The sequence below is a fragment of the Salvelinus fontinalis genome, chromosome 33 (assembly GCF_029448725.1).
Source record: "Salvelinus fontinalis isolate EN_2023a chromosome 33, ASM2944872v1, whole genome shotgun sequence".
NCBI lineage: Eukaryota > Metazoa > Chordata > Actinopteri > Salmoniformes > Salmonidae > Salvelinus > Salvelinus fontinalis.
The window spans coordinates 32,907,609-32,929,849 of record NC_074697.1 but is presented as its reverse complement, the minus strand read 5'-3'; the positions used below and the strand labels follow the sequence as shown (position 1 = coordinate 32,929,849).

Genomic DNA, 22,241 nt, shown 5'->3' with positions numbered 1-22,241 from the left:
TGAACACTGTATTTGATGTACCTTCTACATAGCTCCCCTATGATCCCTGTTCATTCCCTTATATCATAAGCCACATGCAGCATACATATTTCACAAAACACTCTCTCTCCATGGGCTAGATTACATTTATTTTCCTCATCATGCCTGTCTCAGTGAAACAGTGTGTCTCCCTCTCTTACCAGCTCTGAGCCACTGTGTCTCCCTGCCGCCCCAAAATGGACGCAGTTACCTCCGAAAGCACTGCCATGAAAGTCATTTACACAGCAAGCCTTGTCATTTTCTCCTTCAGTCTTTCACTGGTTATTTATCCTCCATATACTGGCAGTTGAGCAAAACATTTACAAAATGGATCTCTCTATAGTCTTGGTATACATGTAACATTTGTATCGACTGAACAATTCTGATTTTTTTGGTTCATTAATGCTGATACAAAAGGAATAAGGCAACCATAGGACCAAATTCAATACGACTGCATGTCATAAAGGACGGGGTGAAAAAGAGGACACTGATATTCTATACAATGATCAGAAATCAAATAAGAATCATGCCATAGCAGGTGGCTATCGTAAAGCATTTGTGAGAGAAATGCCATTAACGACATTTGATCTATGGTTTCATGAATGTATCCTACACTGCAGCTATGGGGGCTAGAGACCAAAACACAATGTCAGAGACAGTGAACACAGCAAATGTAACACATATAATATCATCTGAACTTGGCTTCTAATCAGAAATGATATGCCCTGTAGACAAATGTCCGGATGCGTTCTTCATTGAGTGTTTTGTTGCATGCTGCTTGACTCTGAAGCATTAATTAACTAGAGTCAATCAGGTCATAGAAGCGCCACATTCCCTTCCTTTCTGACATAATCCAGATTACATGTCAGCGGAGAGCAGAGATTACCACTAGGCAGCCATCATCAGTGATTTCTGTATTATCTCGCCACTGCAGCCCGATGCTGCTCTTCTGCTCTTCCTCTGGAGGTTACAGAACCAAACAGCTAACACTATCGGACAACACCATGGATTAAAGGGATGATGTCGGCGGGCTAGTGTGCCTTTTGGGATGAGTACTGCTCCGGATGATGAGAAATGCCCTTTGCTTATAGCAGAGATAGTAACCAAATCATTCAGACACAAGCCTGTATGTATATTGAAATTGGAAGTTACAACAATTTTTATACAACAACAACAAAACATATATATTTTTCAACCCAAATGGCACCCTATTCCCTTTATAGTGCATTACTTTGACCAGGGCCGTAGTGTTCTGGTACATTGTTTTGCATTATTTAGGTAATAGGGTGTCATTTGAGATGGATCTACTGCGTGACTAGCTGTGTTGTTATGTGCTGTAACAATCTAATGCAGATCTTTAAACAGGTTCTGACTGTCTCAATCTCAGTCGGCAGGCACAGAGCACTGATCACCTGTTACCTAAGAGGAAACAGTTTCTTCAGGTTCGGGAAAGGATTTAGGAAAAGTCTGATTTTCATTTTTTCATCAAGATGGACAACAGGGTGCATTAGAAAGAACAATCACATTAATACCTGCCTGTCTGGTTTAAAATGAATATTTACACACTCTCTCTCTCTTTTGCTTCCTGCAACCTTCTCTCTCTTTATTCCTCTTTCTAGCCCCCCCCCCCCCCTCTCTCTCACACACACACACACAGGGTTGTGTGCATACCTATGTACCGTCTACTAAACCTGTCTGAGCTAAAGGCTGATAACCTACTCTCCTGTCTTATATCATTATCTATTATGCCCAGATTGCCCACACAGAAATATTCAAGTATACATTTCGTTAGACTATAATTCCACTTGCCTATATAATCTGTATTTCCACCCCCACAAATATCCTACTGTAGCCTAATGTCCCTCTAATTCGTTGTCCAATGCACTGGAAGTAAACCCTTGAAAAATGACAAACCTGGCACTAGGGCAACTAATATGCTACTACGTGGATGGATAAATGGATGGATGGCTGCCCGTTAACAATGTAACGTTGTCGCTGTGGACCCGATGCTTCATGCCAGGCAACAGAGCAACAGCAGGTGCGCTGCGGCCAGAACGGTTCAGGTAGCCATGAAGCTACCCTTAATACCAATTAGTAGCCTACTTACTTTCGGTGATCTTCTGTAGCCCAAGTACATCCTCAGGCGATATTACGGGGTTTCTTAGCAACTCGTCTTCACTTGTAACCGGGACCCCGGCATCTGTCGAGTTGCAGCCTTTCTTCACTTTCATGGCCACGAGCGGTTGGGGTTGCGACTGCCGTGAACTAGTGCTGCTGCTGCTCTCGAGACCTTCGCTGCCACGGTTCGTATTATTAGTAGCTGCTTTCCTCGCACTGGCGTTAGGTGCGTCCTGGCTGTTACACACAGCCTCTGTGCTGGTATAATAATAGCTCATTCTCCGTGCCTCCTCCCCCTCCCGATCTGGGTAAGATACAAATCAGTCTCTTTCCCTCCCTCACCCAAGGCTCAACGTCTCTCACACTCGGTATTTAATTTAAATCCTCAGTTCTTTAAACCCGTCGGTCCGTGACTGTTTGTGTGCGGCGGCTGAATAGCCCTTGCGCTTGGAGCGCGCGTGCGGTGGTGATAACGGTTTACATAATGCAGAACGAGAGAGGAAGGAAGGATGCGGTGGGTCGTCAGCGCTCATACGAAAGCATCATAAGCCGTTCATGCAAATACATATCTACTCAATTGAGAGCAAGATATTCTCACAAGCTGAATGCTTTCACCCTGCATGCATGTCTGCTGTGGCCAACCAGCACATGGACATGCGCTCCCGCATTGAACAGCCTATGACTAATGTATTTGTTACTGTAACTTCCAATCGATTTATGACATGATCATTACACGATTACCAGAAACTGTAAAAACGGCCACTTAGCCAGTGTTGGTTATGTCAAGCAGTTTGTCCCTTTTTAATCAGCTCACATCCATTACTATCCACATGTGCATATCCATTTTACATGTTTGAAGGTGAACTATTGCAGTTATTTATAATATCTACAGAAATCAGCGATTCAGATAGCTTTTTGGGCACAATCTTACCATAATTAATTATGTGAATAATGTAACATCCTTATATATCTGGCTCATGTGGTTGTGTATTCTACATCACCATGAATATTTGAAGATATTTCTGGCCATACTACAATTTCATACACAATTTCATACAGGTATGGTCATGCGAAATTGTCCAGTAAGACGCCATTAAGTTGTTTGGCAGCCATATTGGAAAGGGCGTCTGTGGGGTTAGTGAGTGAATTCTGTGATGGCCCTATATGTACAAATCTTTGTAAAACCCTGTTCTAGCTGTATGTGTGCAAGTTGGTGCCTCTATCACCAAAGTTACAATCCAAAAACACACACTACCAGTGAAAAGTTTTAGAAAACCGAATCATTCAAGGGTTTTTCTTTATTTGTTTACTATTTTCTACATTGTAGAATAATAGTGAAGACATCAATACTATGAAATAACACATATGGAATCATGTAGTAACCAAAAAAGTGTTAAACAAATTGAGATTCTTCAAATAGCAACCCTTTGCCTTGATGACAGCTTTGCACACTCTTGACATTCTCTCAACCAGCTTCATGAGTTAGTCACCTGCAATGCATTTCAATTAACAGGTGTGTCATGTTCAAAGTTCATTTGTGGAATTTCTTTCCTTCTTAATGCGTTTGAGCCAATCAGTTGTGTTGTGACAAGGTAGGGGTGGTATACAGAAGATAGCCCTATTTGGTAAAAGACCAAGTCCATATTATGGCAAGAACAGCTCAAATAAGCAAAGAGAAACAACAGTCCATCATTACTTTAAGACATGAAGGTCAGTCAATACGGAACATTTCAAGAACTTTGAAAGTTTCTTCAAGTGCAGTCGCAAAAACCATCAAGCGCTATGATGAAACTGGGTCTCACGAGGACTGCCACAGGAAAGGAAGACCCAGAGTTACCTCTGCTGCAGAGGATAAGTTCATTAGCATTACCAGCCTCAGAAATTGCAGCCCAAATAAATGTTTCACAGAGTTCAAGTAACAGACACATCTCAACATCAACTGTTCAGAGGAGACTGTGTGAATCAGGCCTTCATGGTTTAATTGATGCAAAGAAACCACTACTAAAGGACACCAATGATAAGGAGAGACTTGCTTGGGCTAGGAAACACAAGCAATGGACATTAAACCAGTGGAAATTTGTCCTTTGGTCTGATGAGTCCAAATTGGAGATTTTTGGTTCCAACCGCGTGTCTTTGTGAGACACGTGGGTGAACAGATGATCTCCGCATGTGTATTTCCCACCGTGAAGCATGGAGGAGGAGGTGTTATGGTGTGGGGGTGCTTTGCTGGTGACACTGTCTGTGATTTATTTAGAATTCAAGGCACACTTAACCAGCATGGCTGCCACAGCATTCTGCAGCAATACGCCATCCCATCTGGTTTGGGCTTAGTGAGACTACCATTTGTTTTTTAACAGGACAATGACCCAACACACCTCCAGACTGTGTAATGGCTATTTTACCAAGAAGGAGAGTGATGAAGTGCTGCATCAGATGACCTGGCCTCCACAATCCCCCGACCTCAACCAAATTGAGATGGTTTGGGATGAGTCAGACCGCAGAGTGAAGGAAAAGCAGCCAACAAGTGCTCAGCATATGTGCTGAGCATTCCAGGTGAAGCTGGTTGAGAGAATGCTTAGAGTGTGCAAAGCTGTCATCAAGGAAAATGGTGGCAACTTTGAAGAATCTCAAATATAAAATATATTTTAATTTGTTTAACACTTTTTTGGTTACTACATGATTCCATATGTGTTATTTCATAGTTTTGATGTCTTCATTATTATTCTACAATGTAGAAAACAGTAAAAATAAAGAAACGAATGAAACGAATGAATGAGTAGGTGTTCTAAACTTTTGACCTGTAGTGTAGCTGCCCCATTTCATGGAATTCTATGGCTAAGCTTCCAACATGTCAATGGTACAGCTGATTCTTTCAAAGTTGGTTATATTATATATCATTTGAATGGTAATTTCATGGCCTTTCAGAACCACTTGTCAAACAAAGTTTAAATGTATCATGGATCATGGTTCCTGTTTTAAAGCCATTTATACAGGTAATTCATTCTGATATGTACCCTAGAGGTCAGAGGTCAAATTTCGGTTGACCTGAACTATCTGAAAATGTGTCTGATGGATAACTGTGAATACACTTTCCAATTATATATAAGCGAGAAATAAAAGGGTATAAGCGAGAAATAACTTGTTGTATACTTACATTGTTTGTCATATGGTAAATTCCCAATGGGAAAACAGTTATTGGGATGGAGGGATGAAAGATAGAGTGACAACACACAGAAAGCTACCATTGCTGCACTATCACACATTTTCCAACTCTATGGACATAGACTTTCCAGAAAATCACTATGAGAAATCATCGGCCCAACAAGCCCGACGGCTCAAATTTGGGGGTCTGGCTCATGGACTATTTGTCTGATTGCATGAACATGACATGGTTACAATTTGTCGCTGTTGATGTTGATGCAGGATTGCCTTTGTGAGGATATCTATATTGAGTATAATAATTGTTTGAATGTTCAGTATAGTTTAAATTAAAACGTGGGACAAACACCACAGACAATCATAAAACACACAGGAGAACAAAAAGTCAAACAAGAAACTTGACATGAGCCACTGACTGCATGTCCAGCACTGAGGTTAGGAAGCTTTATCAATTTCATTTCATTTTTTTTATTGGAAAGTTGCTTTCCAGATGCCAGCATCCCTGAGAAATATATAGTGTATATAACAACATTCCTCTGCAACCCCATCATTAAGAGGGGGAGGGGTCTCCGAAAAGGTTGGCATGTCTAGAAAAGCACTACCAGGTGGCCTACAGCAGCCTGTCTCCCAATCATACCCCCTAGCTCACATCCTCCTTCAGACAGCCTCACTGCCTTAAACTGAGTGTGTCATGGGCATAGCTTCACTACCCTAGACTGAGTGGGTCATGAGCATAGTTTCACTGCCCTAGACTGAGTGGGTCATGAGCATAGCTTCACTGCCCTAGACTGAGTGGGTCATGAGCATAGCTTCACTACCCTAGACTGAGTGGGTCATGAGCATAGTTTCACTGCCCTAGACTGAGTGGGTCATGAGCATAGCTTCACTGCCCTAGACTGAGTGGGTCATGAGCATAGCTTCACTACCCTAGACTGAGTGGGTCATGAGCATAGTTTCACTGCCCTAGACTGAGTGGGTCATGAGCATAGCTTCACTGCCCTAGACTGAGTGGGTCATGAGCATAGTTTCACTGCCCTAGACTGAGTGGGTCATGAGCATAGTTTCACTGCCCTAGACTGAGTGGGTCATGAGCATAGTTTCACTGCCCTAGACTGAGTGGGTCATGAGCATAGTTTCACTGCCCTAGACTGAGTGGGTCATGAGCATAGTTTCACTGCCCTAGACTAAGTGGGTCATGAGCATAGCTTCACTGCCCTAGACTGAGTGGGTCATTGGCAAGCTTTACTGCCCTAGACTGAGTGGGTCATGGGCAAAGCTTTGAAGTCTTGAAGGTAGAATGTCATTAGGGAAATTATGGTTGGTGGTGGAATCCCTAGACTAGATGGTGGCCATGGGGAGAGTACATTTGTAAACAGTGTCTCCTTGTGGATGATTGAGCTGACTGTAGGGCACAGACAGAGCACATAGAGCTGGCAGCTGTCCATGGTAGTTGAGGGACTGGCTTGAGTGGAGTGTCTAGTATCTCTACTCTCTAAAATCATTCACAGATTGCAGGAGGGTAGAGCATTGTAATGAACAGGCTTATTTGGCATCATTTGGTATATAGCTAAGAAACAAGTCAGTAAGATGTATAAATTCAATGGGTTTGCAGATATGGAAACAAACAAGTGAACACAAACTAATGAAGCTATATAATCTTTGTTAACTGATTCCCTTTCCCCCATTAAAATCCCCATCATAAATCTTCTCATGATATAATTCTATCAGGTCTTGGAACAGAGAGTACAGCTATCAGTTTCACCAGTATTATTATATTCAGGCATTGTGGAAGTATTCTGCAGGTGAACTGCAGTAACAACCTTTTCCCAGTAGGTGGCAATGTCTTCATTCAGGGATTGTGAATTACAGTACACGCACCCTGAATGTTACAACTAGTAAGTGATTGAGGTGGAGCCAGTGATGTTATGTTATTAGCTGTTAGCTTATGTTGGCTGTGTGGAGATCCAAGATGGAACTCCAGACTCCGGAATGGTTAGCTCCAGGGCTAGCCAGACCCCTTCCCCTCTGTCTTGCTGGCCCACAACCCATCGCCTGCCTGGCCCCTTCTAGACGGTCCACTCAAAGCAGCCTCTGCGATGTGTCTGCATATCCCTCACTCTACGGATGGACTGGATCTGGGGATGGTGGGCGCCCCACTCGTTCCAATGCTTGAAGACACCGCACTCAAACACGTACTGGTAGCCACGGTAACCGGGGTACTGATAGCCAACCCAACTGTCACCCAGAGAGATGGATGGAGAAAATAAGAGAGAGAAATGGAAGTAAACAACACCTTAAATCAAATGGATGGGTAGATTGATTGATAAGTTAATGTGTCAACTCACGTTCCACCAGTGACCTGGATGCTGGCAACACGGTCCTGGAAGCCGTAGGACCACAGACTCGGGATATCCTCATCACAAACTTCCATCTTACGGCCCTCAAAGTTATTACACTCAAATAGGCATATCTTGTGGTCCTGGGTGTCCTGTAGGTATAGAGGGACAGAGAGAGGGATGCCAGCAATAGAGTTCACCCACTTATTCAGCCACAGCCCTCAGATGAGGAGGGGAAGCCACTTAGACTAGAGTATTGATGCAGTGATGGATGGATGGATGGATGGATGGATGGATGGAAGGATGGATGAATGGATAGATGGATGGATGGAACGAGGAATGGATGGATTAATGAATGGATGGACTCACCATGCGAACAGGCCTGACGGACATGAAGCGGTCACACCTGTAGCTGTTGCTCCAGGTATCCCAGCGGGGGTACTCTCCCTTCTCCAGCATGAACATTTCTCCACTCAGGTTCTGCTGCTCATAGCCCACCCAGCTGTATGGGTACATTATAAAAGTGTTACAGCACAACTATAACACACTTATAATGAATTAACACAACTCTCTTATAAACATGATCAAAAGCCTTAAGGCTAGGGATAGCTAAGTGATTTCAAGGTTCTTAGGTGACATCATGTTAGATGTCACATGTTCATTGCAAAAGTCATGATTCATTGGAGATTGCATGTTGTAAATTAACTATGTTTCAGGTGTCTCATTGGACTAAGATAACTTTAATAGTTGTAGTAGTTGTAGGTTTTATTGGTTTCTCGCAGTCATAGACTGAATTGTCAACCAATTTACAATCATAACGTCAATCACATATAATTATCAAATAGTAAAATCCTAAACTTGCAAAACACTTCATATATTAAAATCTTAAAATGTGCAATATACTGTATACAAAACAACAATACTACGACAACAATGTTCGGTCTGGCAGCTTTAGAAAAGGTATCTGTAGAGTTCTTAGGAAGGCATTTCTAATGCCCCTGGGCTATATGATGTGTGCATTGATCAGTTTAGTGAAGTATGGAATGGGAGAGTTCTGATAGTGGTCTGTGCGTGTCATGGGAGTGTTCAGTTTGTGGCTGTTGCGTGTTGCCCGTCCAGTAATCTGCTATCTGGTAGGGGGGACCAGGTCTGCAAACTGGGAATTCTGCAGGGATTTAGCAAATGTCTGGTAGATCTGCTCCCATCTACTGTCCAAGGATATGATTTTGAGGGTTATCGAGGTAGCTGGTGTACAACCGGCTAAGAATGATTCTGCAGGCTTTCTTCTGGACACGCTCCAGCTAACAACTTTACTCTAATGACTCAAATAATACACTACATGACCAAAAGTATATGGACACCTGCTCACTGAAAATCTCATTCCAAAATAATGGGCATTAATATGGAGTTGGTCCCCCTCTGCTGCTATAACAGACACTCTTCTGGGAAGGCTTTCCATTAGATGTTGGAATATTGCTGCGGGGACTTGCTTCCATTCAGCCACAAGAGCATTAGTGAGGTGCTGAATGGAAGCTGAAACCGGAAAGGGCCTTCCCCAAACTGTTGCCACACAGTTGGAAGCACAGAATCGTCTAGAATGTCATTGTATGCTGTAGCATTAAGATTTCCCTTCACTGGAACTAAGGGGCCTAGCCCGAAATATGAAAAACAGCCCCAGACCATTATTCCTTCTCCACCGAACTGTACAGTTGGCACAATGCATTGGGGCAGGTAGTGTTCTCCCGGCATCCACCAAACCCAGATTTGTCCGTTGGACTGCCAGATGGTGAAGAGTGATTCATCACTCCAGAAAACGCATTTCCACTGCTCCAGTCAAATGGTAGCGAGCTTTACACCACTCCAGCTGACGCTTGGCATTGCGCATGGTGATCTTATGCTCCCTACTCGGCCATGGAAACCCATTTCTTGAATCTCCCAACAAAAAGCAGTTTGGAACTCGGCAGTGAGTGTTACAACCGAGGACAGACCATTTTTAATCGCAACGCACTTCATTTGGTGTGGTAGGCCACACAGCTTTGAGATTGTGTGGCCTACCACTTCGCAGCTGAGCTGTTGTTGCTCCTAGACGTTTCCACTTCCCAATAACAGCACTTACAGTTGACTTGGGCAGCTCTAGCAGGGCAGAGATTTGACAAACTGACTTGTTGGAAAGGTGGCATCCTATGACGGTGCCATGTTGAAAGTCACTGAGCTCTTCAGTAAGGCCATTCTACTGCCAATGTTTGTTTATGGAGATTGCATGGCGGTGTGCTCGATTTTATACACCTGTCAGCAACGGGTGTGGCTGAAATAGCCAAATACACTAATTTGAAGTGGTGTCCACATACTTTTGTATATATAGTGTATGAATTCCACTGAATAGTTTCTATCTTCTATGTCAACAGATGCAGTTAGGCATGACGTACGGGCCACACTCCACCCTGATGGAGCCGATCTTCTCGAAGCCCTTCTCACACAGGTTACGGCACTCAGCGGTGCACTCCATCATACGACCCTGGAAGTTCTCAAACTCAAACAGGTACATCTGAAAAGATATACAATATCACAGTATGGTTATTTACTGTAATAAGCTATAATATAACACTGTTAATGATTTGCTATGGATATCATTGATCAAGATGCTTGTTTTGGGCCTTTAAAACAACTGGAAATGCTGTATCTTCGCTAGAGATTGCATTATTAGAGTAGTTTGTAAAAAAAAATGTGAAGACCTACTTTGTGGGTACGCAGCCCCATGGCTGGGTGGCTCCCAATGCTGCCCTGGGCTCCGGAGTGGGACATGATCGAATCTGTGGCCGAACAGGAAGAGATTGAGAGAAATAAAGAGGGAGAGAGGTTAAAGCCAAGCCTCTTGGAAAAACAACTTCATTTGACATCCATATTGTTACACTCATTTTGCAGAAACTCTTATCCAGAGAAACTTATATGAGAAAATAGGCGTAAGTGCTATGCTCAAAGAAACATCAACAGATTTTTCACGTAGTTGGCTCAGGGATTTGAACCAGCAACCTTTCGGTTAATGGCACACTGCCCTTAAACGCTAAGCTACTTGCAACCCACCCCGCATCTGTGTATCTGTTCAACAGGCCCCCGGCCCCCTAGCGTCATATATCTGTACAGCTGAATAGATATCAATGAGAGATTGCAAAGAAGAATGTTTCCTACCAGAGAAAAAAATACCAACCAAATTTCAATATTCGTCTATTGGCAAAAATCCATATTAAACTCACTTATCCACCCAAACTGTTATTAAGAACATAATCTACTTTTGTCTTGTCACTCAAGTATTTAATCTATACTGGTTTAGAGGATTTTTGTCTCTCATTAACTCTTTTCCAAAACACATTTTGATGTTGAAGCCTGTTCTAAGAGACTTGCCTGCACAATTTCCCCCCGCTAAATATTATATATATTCCGTAAATAGCAATTACTATGTGAAAAAATGCAATCTCCAAAGATCCTTTTTAAACAACGTGTTCAAGCATATTTTTCTTACAATTACTAAATTCAGTGGCACTGAGCACACTTTCATCTGCCAGATGCAGGGAGGCTTGTCATGTAATATTACTGAGCTGAAAGGAGATCACAATCAAACATGGCCTCGCATCTCACTGACTGCCATTTCCCCATTAAATGAACCACAGAACAGACAGAATGTCAAAGTAATGCAAAACATCGCTCTCTTGATATAAGATAGAGTATATCCCAGAGTTAATTGAAGTAAAACGCTTTTTGACTGTCCTTGATTTAGGTCAAGGGACGAAGAGACCCCACCTTTGCCCCCCATCTCTCTCGCTGACAACCCCCTTCCCTGAGCGTGAATCTCACCAAGCGGCTGGTTGTCAGGTACAAGGGAGGAACGGACGTCCAGATGGATAAGCCTAAGAGTTGGAATCAGGCCCCCAGAGTAGGGATATATATATACATTTACATCCCCACGCCGACTATTGGGCCGGGATCCCACCTCGTCATTGAATGAGCGGGGTTCTCTTTAGGTGCGGAGGGCAGGTCAGGGGTCATGTATGCTGATCTCCACTGAGCCATGCTGAGTCGGCTGCTCGCTTTGTTGTTCTGCACTACTGTGGGGTCCTGGACACACAGCCACCATCATCAGCAGAATGTACCCAACTACACTCACTCACTCTCTCTCTCTTTCTCTCTCTGTCTCTCTCTCTCTGAGCAAGCAATGTGCTGACCTATTGTGTGTAGTGCGAACGGGTGGGCAGGCTACTGTTCAGTTGGAACCGGCATGCAGGGAGGCAGGCACACACACGCACACACACACACAAACAAACAAACACAAACACACAAACTACACACAGTTAGGTGTTTGCTAGGTTTTGTTTTCTGCTATAGTGTAGGACACCTCAACGGGACGGTAGTGTCTGCCAGACTGCTAACATATTTTACAGTGAGAGGAACACAGCAAAAGGACTTGACACCCATGTCATTTTACAATCCTAGAATGGTTTACAGTAAAACAGGCAGAACCGGTCTGCTGGAGGCATAACATAGCTATTATTTGCCTGGCCTAAGTGGAAATCATCCGGTACAGTATGGTGAAGAAAGCATATTTGGTAAAGGTGTCACATTATATAATAGCTACAGTACATCATATCAAGATAAGTGGTCAAGTGGATTAGGATAAAAATAGGGCTTATTGATAATGATGCTTAATATACTCTAAAAGTCTAAGCCGTTGGGGGGGACGCACTGAATAACACATTCATAAATGGAAATAAAGACAGTAAAACATTTATCATAAGGAATAAGGTTTTGAAGTGTCTGTCCTATATCTAGGAGACATAAGATAGCTCAGGATTTATATATATATTATTTTTTAATAAAAACAACAACATATTTAACCCCTTATTTTTGTTGGAACAAAACTACCTCCATACTTCCATTCATTTGTATGTGTTACCTTCAGACGAGTCTGTGACACTTATGGAGTCATATTAGTTTGTAGCCCAAACGGTTCGATTTTCGGGATGTCTCATGGTCTGACAAACACCGCTGTAGCTCGACCACCTTCCACCGCAGATGTGGATGCGCTGGATTGAGACGAAGCCCATACGGTTCAACTCTACCATTGAAATCGTGATGGTGCCTCTATGTCATCAAAAGGGAGGTGTTCAGTATGAAATACACGCCCTTCTAGATGTGCTGAGTGGTACCACCTCAAGGCTTACTATAAAAGCAGATGACAGCGCGCCTTATATGGCAACGGTCTTGGTAAGCAACCTGGTCTCAGAGCATTTCGTAATATTCTGTACGTAAATCCAAGACACTCCATTTAGTATGATATGCTATGTTTCGTATGCTATGTGTTAATTTGTGGACGTCCATCACCCATTTCATATGATATGTTACGAATTACAATTCATATTATATGTTACGAATATGCAAACGTACAATATGTTACGAATTTGCAAAACGTGATATGTTAAGAATTCTAGCTAGATGGCTAACATTAGCTAGCTGCTAACGTTAGCTAGGCTAGGGTTAAGGTTAGGATTAAGTTTAGGAGTTAGGTTAAAGGGTTACGTTTAGGGTTAGAAGAATTTATGAACAATTCCCCCCACCCACAACTTCTCACCTGAATGCATTTTGTTTTAAATTTGAAGGTGTTTGGCAAAGGATGAAATTGTGGTTGAGAGTTACCCTTTAAGGAACATTTTCTCTTTTAGTATTTCTCCAGTAGGTTTCCTCAAGGAGAAAGCCTGCACTTCCATGTCAAAGATAATAAAACAAAAACACTACAGTAAATACTACAGTATTGTCTGCAAAAATACTACAGTAAATACCATAGTATACTACAGTCAGCAAAAACACTACAGTAAATACTACAGTATACTACAATCTGCAAAAACACTACATTAATTACTATAGTATATACTACAGTTTTTTTTACTACAGTATTCACTGTACTGTTTTGTTAGCAAAAACACTACAGTTGTCACACCTGCTCCCGCTCCCGCTCCCGCTCCCTCTCTCTGGTGCTCGAGGGTGCCAGGTTGCCCATCATTACGCACACCTGTCACCATCGTTACGCGCATCAGCGCTTCATTGGACTCACATGTACTCCATCATGGTTTTGATTGCCTCCCCTATATCTGTCGATTCCTCAGTTTCATCCCCACGTCAGCATTATTGTCGTTATGTTTCCCTTGTCCAGAAGCAGTCCTTGTTTCATTTCATGTCCGTTATTCATTACATGTTCACAACCTGTACTTGCTTCTCGTCTCCCAGCGTCCGTCCTCACAACAGTGAATGGAGCCAGCAGCATACCACCCTGCATCCGACATCTGGCTTGCCTCTCAAGCTAAACAGGAGTGATGCTGGATGGGTGACCAGATGCTGCTGGAAGAGATGTTGCGGGGCGAGTAGGAGACACTCTTCTGGTCAAAAAATAAAATAGAAATCTCAATGCCCCAGGGCAGTGATTGGGGACATTGCCCTGTGTAGGATGCTTTCTTTTGAATGGGACGTTAAATAGGTGTCCTGATTCTCTGTGGTCACTAAAGATCCCATGGCACTTATTGTAAGAGTAGGGGTGTTAACCCTGGTGTGCTGGTTAAATTCCCAATCTGGCCCTCATACCATCATGGCCACCTAATCATCCCCAGCTTCCAATTGACTCATTCATCCCCCTCCTCTCCCCTGTAACTATACATCATATATACATCAATGAAGTCGCTCTTGCTGCTGGTGTGTCTCTGATCCACCTCTACGCAGATGACACCATTCTGTATACTTCTGGCCCTTCTTTGGACACTGTGTTAACTACCCTCCAGACGAGCTTCAATGCCATACAACTCTCCTTCCGTGGCCTCCAACTGCTCTTAAATACAAGTAAAACTAAATGCATGCTCTTCAACCGATCGCTGCCTGCACCTGCCCGCCCGTCCAGCATCACTACTCTGGACGGTTCTGACTTAGAATATGTGGACAACTACAAATACCTAGGTGTCTGGTTAGACTGTACACTCTCTTTCCAGACTCACATCAAACATCTCCAATCCAAAGTTAAATCTAGAATTGGCTTCCTATTTCGCAACAAAGCATCCTTCACTCATGCTGCCAAACATACCCTCGTAAAACATACCCTCTACAAAATAGCCTCCAACACCCTACTTAAAAAAATGGTATGCAGTCTATCACAGTGCCATCCGTGTTGTCACCAAAGCCCCATATACTACCCACCACTACAACCTGTACGCTCTCGTTGGCTGGCCCTCGCTTCATACTCGTCGCCAAACCCACTGGCTCCAGGTCATCTACAAGACCCTGCTAGGTAAAGTCTCCCCTTATCTCAGCTCACTGGTCACCATAGCAGCACCCACCCGTAGCACGCGCTCCAGCAGGTATATCTCTCTGGTCACCCCCAAAGCCAATTCCTCCTTTGGCCGCCTCTCCTTCCAGTTCTCTGCTGCCAATGACTGGAACGAACTACAAAAATCTCTGAAACTGGAGACACTTATCTCCCTCACTAGATTTAAGCACCAGCTGTCAGAGCAGCATACAGATCACTGCACCTGTACATAGCCCATCTATAAATAGCCCTAACAACTACCTCATCCCCTACTGTATTTATTTATTTATTTATCTTGCTCCTTTGCACCCCAGTATTTCTACTTTGCACATTCATCTACTGCACATTCATCTACTGCAAATCTACCATTCTAGTGTTTTAATTGCTATATTGTATTTACCTTGCCACCATGGCCTATTTATTGCCCTACCTCCCTTATCTCACCTCATTTGCTCACATTGTAAATATACTTGTTTTTCTACTGTATTATTGACTGTATGTTTGTTTACTCCATGTGAACTCTGTGTTGTTGTATGTGTCGAACTGCTTTGCTTTATCTTGGCCAGGTCGCAGTTGTAAATGAGAACTTGTTCTCAACTTGCCTACCTGGTTAAATAAAGGTGAAATACATATTTTTTTTTAACTATTCCCCAGGTTGTTGCTGTAGATGAGGATGTGTTCAAACTCAACTTACCTGGTAAAAAAATACTGCAGTAAAGTCAGCAAAAACACTAAAGTGAATACTATAGTATTTATACCATAGTATACTATAGTATTCTTTCATCTGGGAACGGCTTCTGAAGATCGCTTTTAGTGAGTATGAAATGTTTGGTTCACTGGAGATCTTGTTAGTTTATTGAACACACTTGTTTTCTTTAATTATAAAACTTAATATCACTCATCATGAGAGTGTAAGTCATCGGTGCCTCAGAACATCTGATAGGGTATAGCTGAGTTTTTTTGGTATGTGTTTTTATTGAGGCATGATTTTAATCTGATGGTTATGTTCACAGCATTACAAAAACAGTATGTTCAATATTGACCAATTGTCATCCAAAAAAACACATTTTTAAATGGTTCGATTTTTGGTACATCCTCCTTCTGACGTGTGTCCCTTTCTTTTTCCTCAACAGCATATACATTAACTACTGCAAGCATGTTGTGGGTTAGGGGCTGGGCTATGACCAGGGCAGGGCTGGGCCAGGACTGGGTGTAGTCTATGTCTGTATAATCATGGGGTCCGGACAGTTGTCCAGGGGCTTGTGCTAATCGGCACTGGGCACGGTGCCCTGCGTCCAGACCAGTACACCAACACACCGTGGCTTTAGAGAGCATAAAGCCCTGTGGCTCAGTATGGAACAATGGAGGGCCCAGCAATGTGCTGACTCCTAGCCCGTCCTGCAGGCCTGGGCTCCATTCACCACCACTGTGTATAAATAGGCCCGTTTACTCAGGGGTCAGGACATCGTTTTGTGGAGCCCCCCGTGAGAGCTACACAGCTATTTTTTGGGGTAGGTCAGGTAAGCCCTCCATCTTTAGACCGTTCAGCCTATAGCCTTTTGCCAGCATTGTTGTCCATTTACATTGTCCTGTTTTTTTCCTTTGCTGTTTTCTGCTGAGTCTTGGGAATGTATAGAAAGGGTCATACGCTCACAAACACATAGGACACACACACACATACTCTAAATGGACACACCAATCGTCATCACAGTCAACATCATGCATCACACTAGAATGCTACAGTATGTATGCTGTGACGCCATCAACAGCATAGTTTACGTTACACACTCAGAGTGTAACAATGGCATGACTTACAGGCACATGATACAATGGTTCACCATGTAGAATTTATAGCAACTAATAATGCACATCATCATTATCACATATCATTCAGAAATGTTGATGCTTGCTTTGCATTGTACTACTTTGTTTGTGGTATTACATACCGACGTTAGATACCAGACCTATGTATTGAAGAGGAGTTTCAGTATTATACTATAGTATTTGCACTTCTCGGTTGGTATCTGTGTCCTGCTTTCTATCATCGCTCTGGCTTTAGCTAGCTGTTTTTGTGTTGTGCCTCTCTTTAGCTAGCTGTTTTTGTGTTGTGCCTCTCTTTAGCTAGCTGTTTTTGTGTTGTGCCTCTCTTTAGCTAGCTGTTTTTGTGGTGTGCCTCTCTTTAGCTAGCTGTTTTTGTGTTGTGCCTCTCTTTAGCTAGCTGTTTTTGTGGTGTGTCTTTCCTCCCTCACCCCTATGTGCATTGTATTATCATCAGCAACAGCACAGGGCAGTGCTTTGTTTGGGTTTGTCTCTAGCATAGTCTATAGTCCCTACCACATTAGCATAACCATAACATTAATATATTTGGGCATTAGCTGCTGGGCACAGACTGATGCAAGAGCTCGAGATGACTGGAGATGAGGTACATGGTGGTTTAGTCATGTCAGACCTGGTCTCCCTGTAAGACCAAACAGAAATGTGACTGCGTGACTGTGTGCTTTCTGCACTGCAGGTACATTTTTACTGAGATATCAAACATGGCGCTGACTACTCCTAACCCAATGGGACCATGGAAGGTGAGTCAATGTTATGTATACCATGTTTCCACAACAATTTAACTACGTTCCACAACATTTCACATTTTTCATAAAAAGTCGTAAGAGGAAAAAGGAAATCTTTGCACACGGCAGTGCGTTCTCCAGCAGAGACACTGGTTGTGTTAAAAACAGTTTTGAAAAACATCAATAGTGGGTTGGAAAATTGTAAATATGCACTATATCCTCTGTTCTAGATCACAGTCTACGACCAGGAGAACTTCCAGGGAAAGCGTATGGAGTTCACTGCTTCCTGCCAGAACATCATGGAGTGTGGCGCGGACAACATTCGCTCACTGAAGGTCGAGTGTGGAGCGTAAGTCAGCCAGCCCCCCCAAAATACAAAGACATCTACATACTGAAGGATATTTATCTCCCTGACAGGTTACACGTTATCCTTCAGGGGCCAGGGGACTATTGCACAGGCAACCATTTCTAAGGGATACTGATAGACATATACTGTATCATGGACACACACAATTTAAAAAAAAACATGACAAAGTCTTGCCCCAACTTGCATCTATCCACATAAACTGTATATATGTCTGTCTGTCTGTCTGTCTGTCTGTCTGTCTGTCTGTCTGTCTGTCTGTCTGTCTGTCTGTCTGTGTCTGTCTGTCTGTCTGTCTGTGTCTGTCTGTCTGTCTGTCTGTCTGTCTGTCTGTCTGTCTGCGTGTACCATTTGTCTCTCTATCCCTCTCTATGTCTCTCTGTCACTCGTTGTATCTGTTTGTCTCTCTCTCTCTCTCTCTCTCTCTCTCTCTCTCTCTCTCTCTCTCTCTCTCTCTCTCTCTCTCTCTCTCTCTCTCTCTCTCTCTCTCTCTCTCTCTCTCTCTCTCTCTCTCTCTCTCTGTATGTGTAGTTGGGTTGGGTACGAGCACTCCAGCTTCTCTGGGCAGCAGTTTGTGTTGGAGCGTGGAGAGTACCCTCGCTGGGAGTCCTGGAGCGGCAGCAACGCCTACCACATTGAGAGGTTGATGTCCTTCCGCCCAGTCTGCTCTGCCGTGAGTTTACTAGTCAAGCCTACTTCCTGTTCCTGCCAGACCAGGCCAGACACACACTCTCTTCTGTGGACTACGTTCCAATATCCATTGAAGAATTCCGCTTTGAATGCCCAATACATTGATTAATTCACATAATATGCTAGTACAGATAATGGAACAGAGGCCTGATATTGGCCCAGAAGCCCGGGTTCTGGCCTCAGTCCATGTCTCTGGCTCTTGTGACTGACACTGACATAGTCTGGCTCTACTCACTGTTACTGACAGTCATTATTACATTTAACAGATACAAGTAGCTATCCTTGGTAGCCTCTACCAGCGTTATTGAAAGCACTAAATAACAAAGTGAATAAAACACTGTTTTATAAAGATGTTCTACTTTCCCTCATAATTCTACACAGTAAATATTTTGTAAATAGTTCTGAGAGAAACAGGTTAAATGTAACCTGAAATTTCCCACTCCTCTGTCTGAACTGCATAGAACCATAAGGAGTCCAAGATTGTGGTGTTTGAAAGGGAGAACTTCATTGGCAAGCAGTGGGAGATGAACGATGACTACCCCTCCCTGCAGGCCATGGGCTGGGGCAACAACGAGATCGGATCCACGCAGGTCCAGAGTGGAGCGTAAGTAGCAGAGTAGAAGCCCTGGCTTCCTTTTTCACACTACAGAGGACTACGCTCATAACAATCAGAAATAGAGGAATCAGTTGTGTCTAGTGGTCAGAAGACATACTGCTAAAAAGGTGTAATGTGCAGTAAGAACAAAATTCATTGTAATAACTATATAATTAAAATCTATTTTGATAACTAGATAAACTTTGAGAGGATAATCCTTTCTGTCATTGATCATAATAGAACTAAGCGAAAAACAATTTCAGGCCTGAAACGATGAATAACCTAAATGAGTTCCAGTGACCTTACTGACCTCTGACAAATGTGTTAAAGGGACACTATGGTGAAACATTTGAAAGAAATAGCTATTATATGGTGTCCCTGGATATTATACAGAGGACTAACATGTACTGTAGAGGCCAACTCTTTCTGATCTACAAGTGTCTAGACTCTAGAGCAGGGATGGACTACTTTGATGGGTGTGGGGGCCACAAACAAAATCATAACACCATCATGAGGGACCATAGTGGCTGGGGGTTTTGCATACCCACATCCATACCCACACTTTTAGTCAGAGCCGGCCCTTAGTGAAATTTTGTAGCCCCCCCAGCTTGCGAGCAAAACATTTTAGTGGCCTCCTCTTGACAGCGAAGACAAACGTTTTTGAGTTAATTTCCTGTAATTCTACTCATTTTGCCATTGGGCGGAGAGAAAAATGTGCTGTTTTTAATATGATATCTGATGATCAATGGGAGACCACCGGTCAGTAATTTGACCATGATTACTACAAGTTTAAATAGCTGGCCGCTAGAATAACTTACCAATCTAAAAAATGTTAGCTGACATGGGCTAATTGAGTGACTGTCAGTGACTGACATAACAAGAGAAAAACTGCTGAAACTACACCAAATTTTGAAATGGCACTTTCGGTATTTCTTTGATATTTTTGTGGAACTTGATCTGTGGCCATACAAAAGTGGCCACCATTTGCCCCCCCTTGCTCTACAGGGTAAGGGCTCAAGCTTGTTTCTTGGTATTTTATCACTTCACCCTCTTCCTCTCTCCCTCTCCCCCATTAGCTGGGTATGCTACCAGTTCCCCGGTTACCGTGGCTACCAGTACATCATGGAGTGCGACCGTCATGGCGGAGAGTACAAACACTACAGGGAGTGGGGCTCCCACGCTCAGACCTTCCAGGTCCAGTCTCTGCGTCGCATCCAGCAGTGAGAGCTTCCACAGCCTTCTCCCTCTTTCACCTTTCCTCCTCTCCTCTCCCTTCTCCTCCTTCTCCTCCTCTTATCCCTCCTCCACCCTATCATTCCAAGCTTGGCCAGTAGTCTTGTCAGACCTCCAAGACCAACGGTTCCTGATGCTTCTGGTGCTCCACAGCGACAACCATGTTTACAGCACTTTTGTTTTGTTCCATCGCCTAAAGAATAAAAAAAGAGAGAACAAGAGAAGAAGAAAGAAAATAAAAGTGACGAATACGCCCCACAGCGAGTGGAGAGAAGGGTCTCGGGTGGTACGACTCAGGCTTTGATGCTGTTCTTCAGTGTTGTCACGGGGAATTCATAGCCACAGTGATCAATAAAGAGAGAATGAGCAACAAAAATAAACAGCGATACAAGAGTGCTATTAACCTGCTCAAGTGTCTTTACTCTTTTCACTTTTTCTCTCTACTCTCCACTTGCATCTTTTCTCAGCAGTCTCAGCCTTTTCCTCTGTAGGCTACTACTTTGTAATGAAGGCTTCACTATCTGTAATAGAGGTTAGAAGAGTTGGTTATGTCAATATGCACCTGCCTACCATATAAAAGGGCTATAATCTACTGGTTCACGTTCAGCATCAGGTTTTCCGGTCACTATAAACTGGAGTCAAATTGGCAGTGGTGTAAAGTACTTAAGTAAAAATACTTTAAAGTACTACCTAAGTAGTTTTTTGGGGTATCTGTACTTTACTATTTATATTTCTTACAACTTTTACGTTTACTCCACTACATTCCTAAAGAAAATAATGTACTTTCTACTCCATACATTTACCCTGACACCCAAAGGTACTCATTACATTTTGAATGCTTAACATTAAGTAAAAGTCTAAAAGTTTTTGGTTTTAAATATACTTAAGTATCAAAAGTAAACATAATTGCTAAAATATACTTAAGTATCAAAGGTAAAAGTAAAAGTATATATCTTTTCAAATTTCTTATTTAAAGCAAACCAGGTGGCATAATTTTCTTGTTTTTTAAATTCACGGATAGCCAGGGGCACGCTCCAACACTCAGACATCATTTACAAATGAAGCATGTGTTTCGTGAGTCTGCAAGATCAGAGGCAGTAGCGATGACCAGGGATGTTCTCTTCATAAGTGTGTGAATTTTTCTGTCCCGCTAACCATTCAAAATATAACAAGTACTTTTGGGTGTCAGGGAAAAGATTTGGAGTAAAAAAGTACATCATTTTGTTTAGGGATGTAGTGAAGTAAAAGTAAAAGTAGTCAAAAATATAAATAGTAAAGTAAAGTACAGATACCCCCAAAAAATACTTAAGTAGTACTTTCAAGTATTTTTACTTAAGTACTTTACACCACTGCCGTCTGGTGCTTAATATAAGGAATTAGAAATTATTTATCCTTTTTCTTTTACTTTTGATACTTAAGTATATTTTAGCAATTCATTTACTTTTGATACTTAAGTATATTTAAAACCAAATACTTTAAAACTTTTACTCAAGTAGGATTTTACTGGGTGACGTTCACTTTTACTTGAGTCATTTTCTATTAAGATATCTTTACTTTTACTCAAGTATGATAATTGGGTACTTTTTCCACCACTGCAAATTGGGCTGGAGTTACACCACAGCATTCCACCACTTCTAGGCCTACCCTTACAAGCCTACAGTGGCAGACAAGTAGCTATAACTCTTAGTTGAAATGGCCATATAATGCCAGTTAATTTTATGTGCAGTAGTCTCATCACCTTGAACAAACCAATTTCACTCTTGATTATAAGAAATATACAGTAGGAAATATAAATATCAAGTGTCTACTAAATGGACCTTCATACTGAAAG

At 42.6% G+C, this 22,241-nt stretch overlaps 3 protein-coding genes and 1 non-coding gene across 5 annotated transcripts in view; 2 read left to right on the top strand and 2 right to left on the bottom strand.

The window, feature by feature from the left end:
* Nucleotides 1–2,746, bottom strand: part of LOC129832073 (protein unc-119 homolog A-like) — a 33,345-nt gene extending 30,599 nt beyond the window's left edge. Inside the window, exon 1 of the mRNA XM_055895815.1 lies at nucleotides 2,126–2,746. Coding sequence (XP_055751790.1) covers nucleotides 2,126–2,414 — 289 coding nt within the window. The 5' untranslated portion in view covers nucleotides 2,415–2,746. The remainder of the gene's footprint in view (nucleotides 1–2,125) is intronic.
* Nucleotides 2,747–5,765: 3,019 nt separating this feature from the next.
* crybb1l3 (crystallin, beta B1, like 3) lies at nucleotides 5,766–11,550 on the bottom strand. Its single transcript, XM_055895814.1, has 6 exons — nucleotides 11,481–11,550; nucleotides 10,368–10,441; nucleotides 10,058–10,176; nucleotides 8,001–8,133; nucleotides 7,641–7,783; nucleotides 5,766–7,530 (listed from the first exon to the last, which is right to left on the bottom strand). Exons 2-6 carry the CDS (start codon nucleotides 10,431–10,433, stop codon nucleotides 7,362–7,364), a joined length of 630 nt encoding a protein of 209 aa, XP_055751789.1. The 5' UTR covers nucleotides 10,434–10,441; nucleotides 11,481–11,550; the 3' UTR covers nucleotides 5,766–7,361.
* Nucleotides 11,551–13,324: 1,774 nt separating this feature from the next.
* Nucleotides 13,325–13,379, top strand: LOC129832583 (U7 small nuclear RNA). The gene has a single exon (XR_008755967.1). It is a non-coding gene; the product is annotated as a U7 small nuclear RNA (small nuclear RNA).
* Nucleotides 13,380–16,249: 2,870 nt separating this feature from the next.
* On the top strand, nucleotides 16,250–20,809 carry LOC129831539 (beta-crystallin A1-2-like). 2 transcript variants are annotated; one of them, XM_055894901.1, is made up of 6 exons: nucleotides 16,250–16,487; nucleotides 17,480–17,543; nucleotides 17,759–17,877; nucleotides 18,424–18,565; nucleotides 19,044–19,186; nucleotides 20,254–20,809. In XM_055894901.1, exons 2-6 carry the CDS (start codon nucleotides 17,505–17,507, stop codon nucleotides 20,399–20,401), a joined length of 591 nt encoding a protein of 196 aa, XP_055750876.1. In that variant the 5' UTR covers nucleotides 16,250–16,487; nucleotides 17,480–17,504; the 3' UTR covers nucleotides 20,402–20,809. The 2 variants fall into 2 exon arrangements, with proteins under 2 accessions (XP_055750876.1, XP_055750877.1); XM_055894902.1 differs by lacking the exon at nucleotides 16,250–16,487 and having other exon boundaries at nucleotides 17,255–17,543.
* The last annotated feature ends 1,432 nt before the right edge of the window (nucleotides 20,810–22,241 follow it).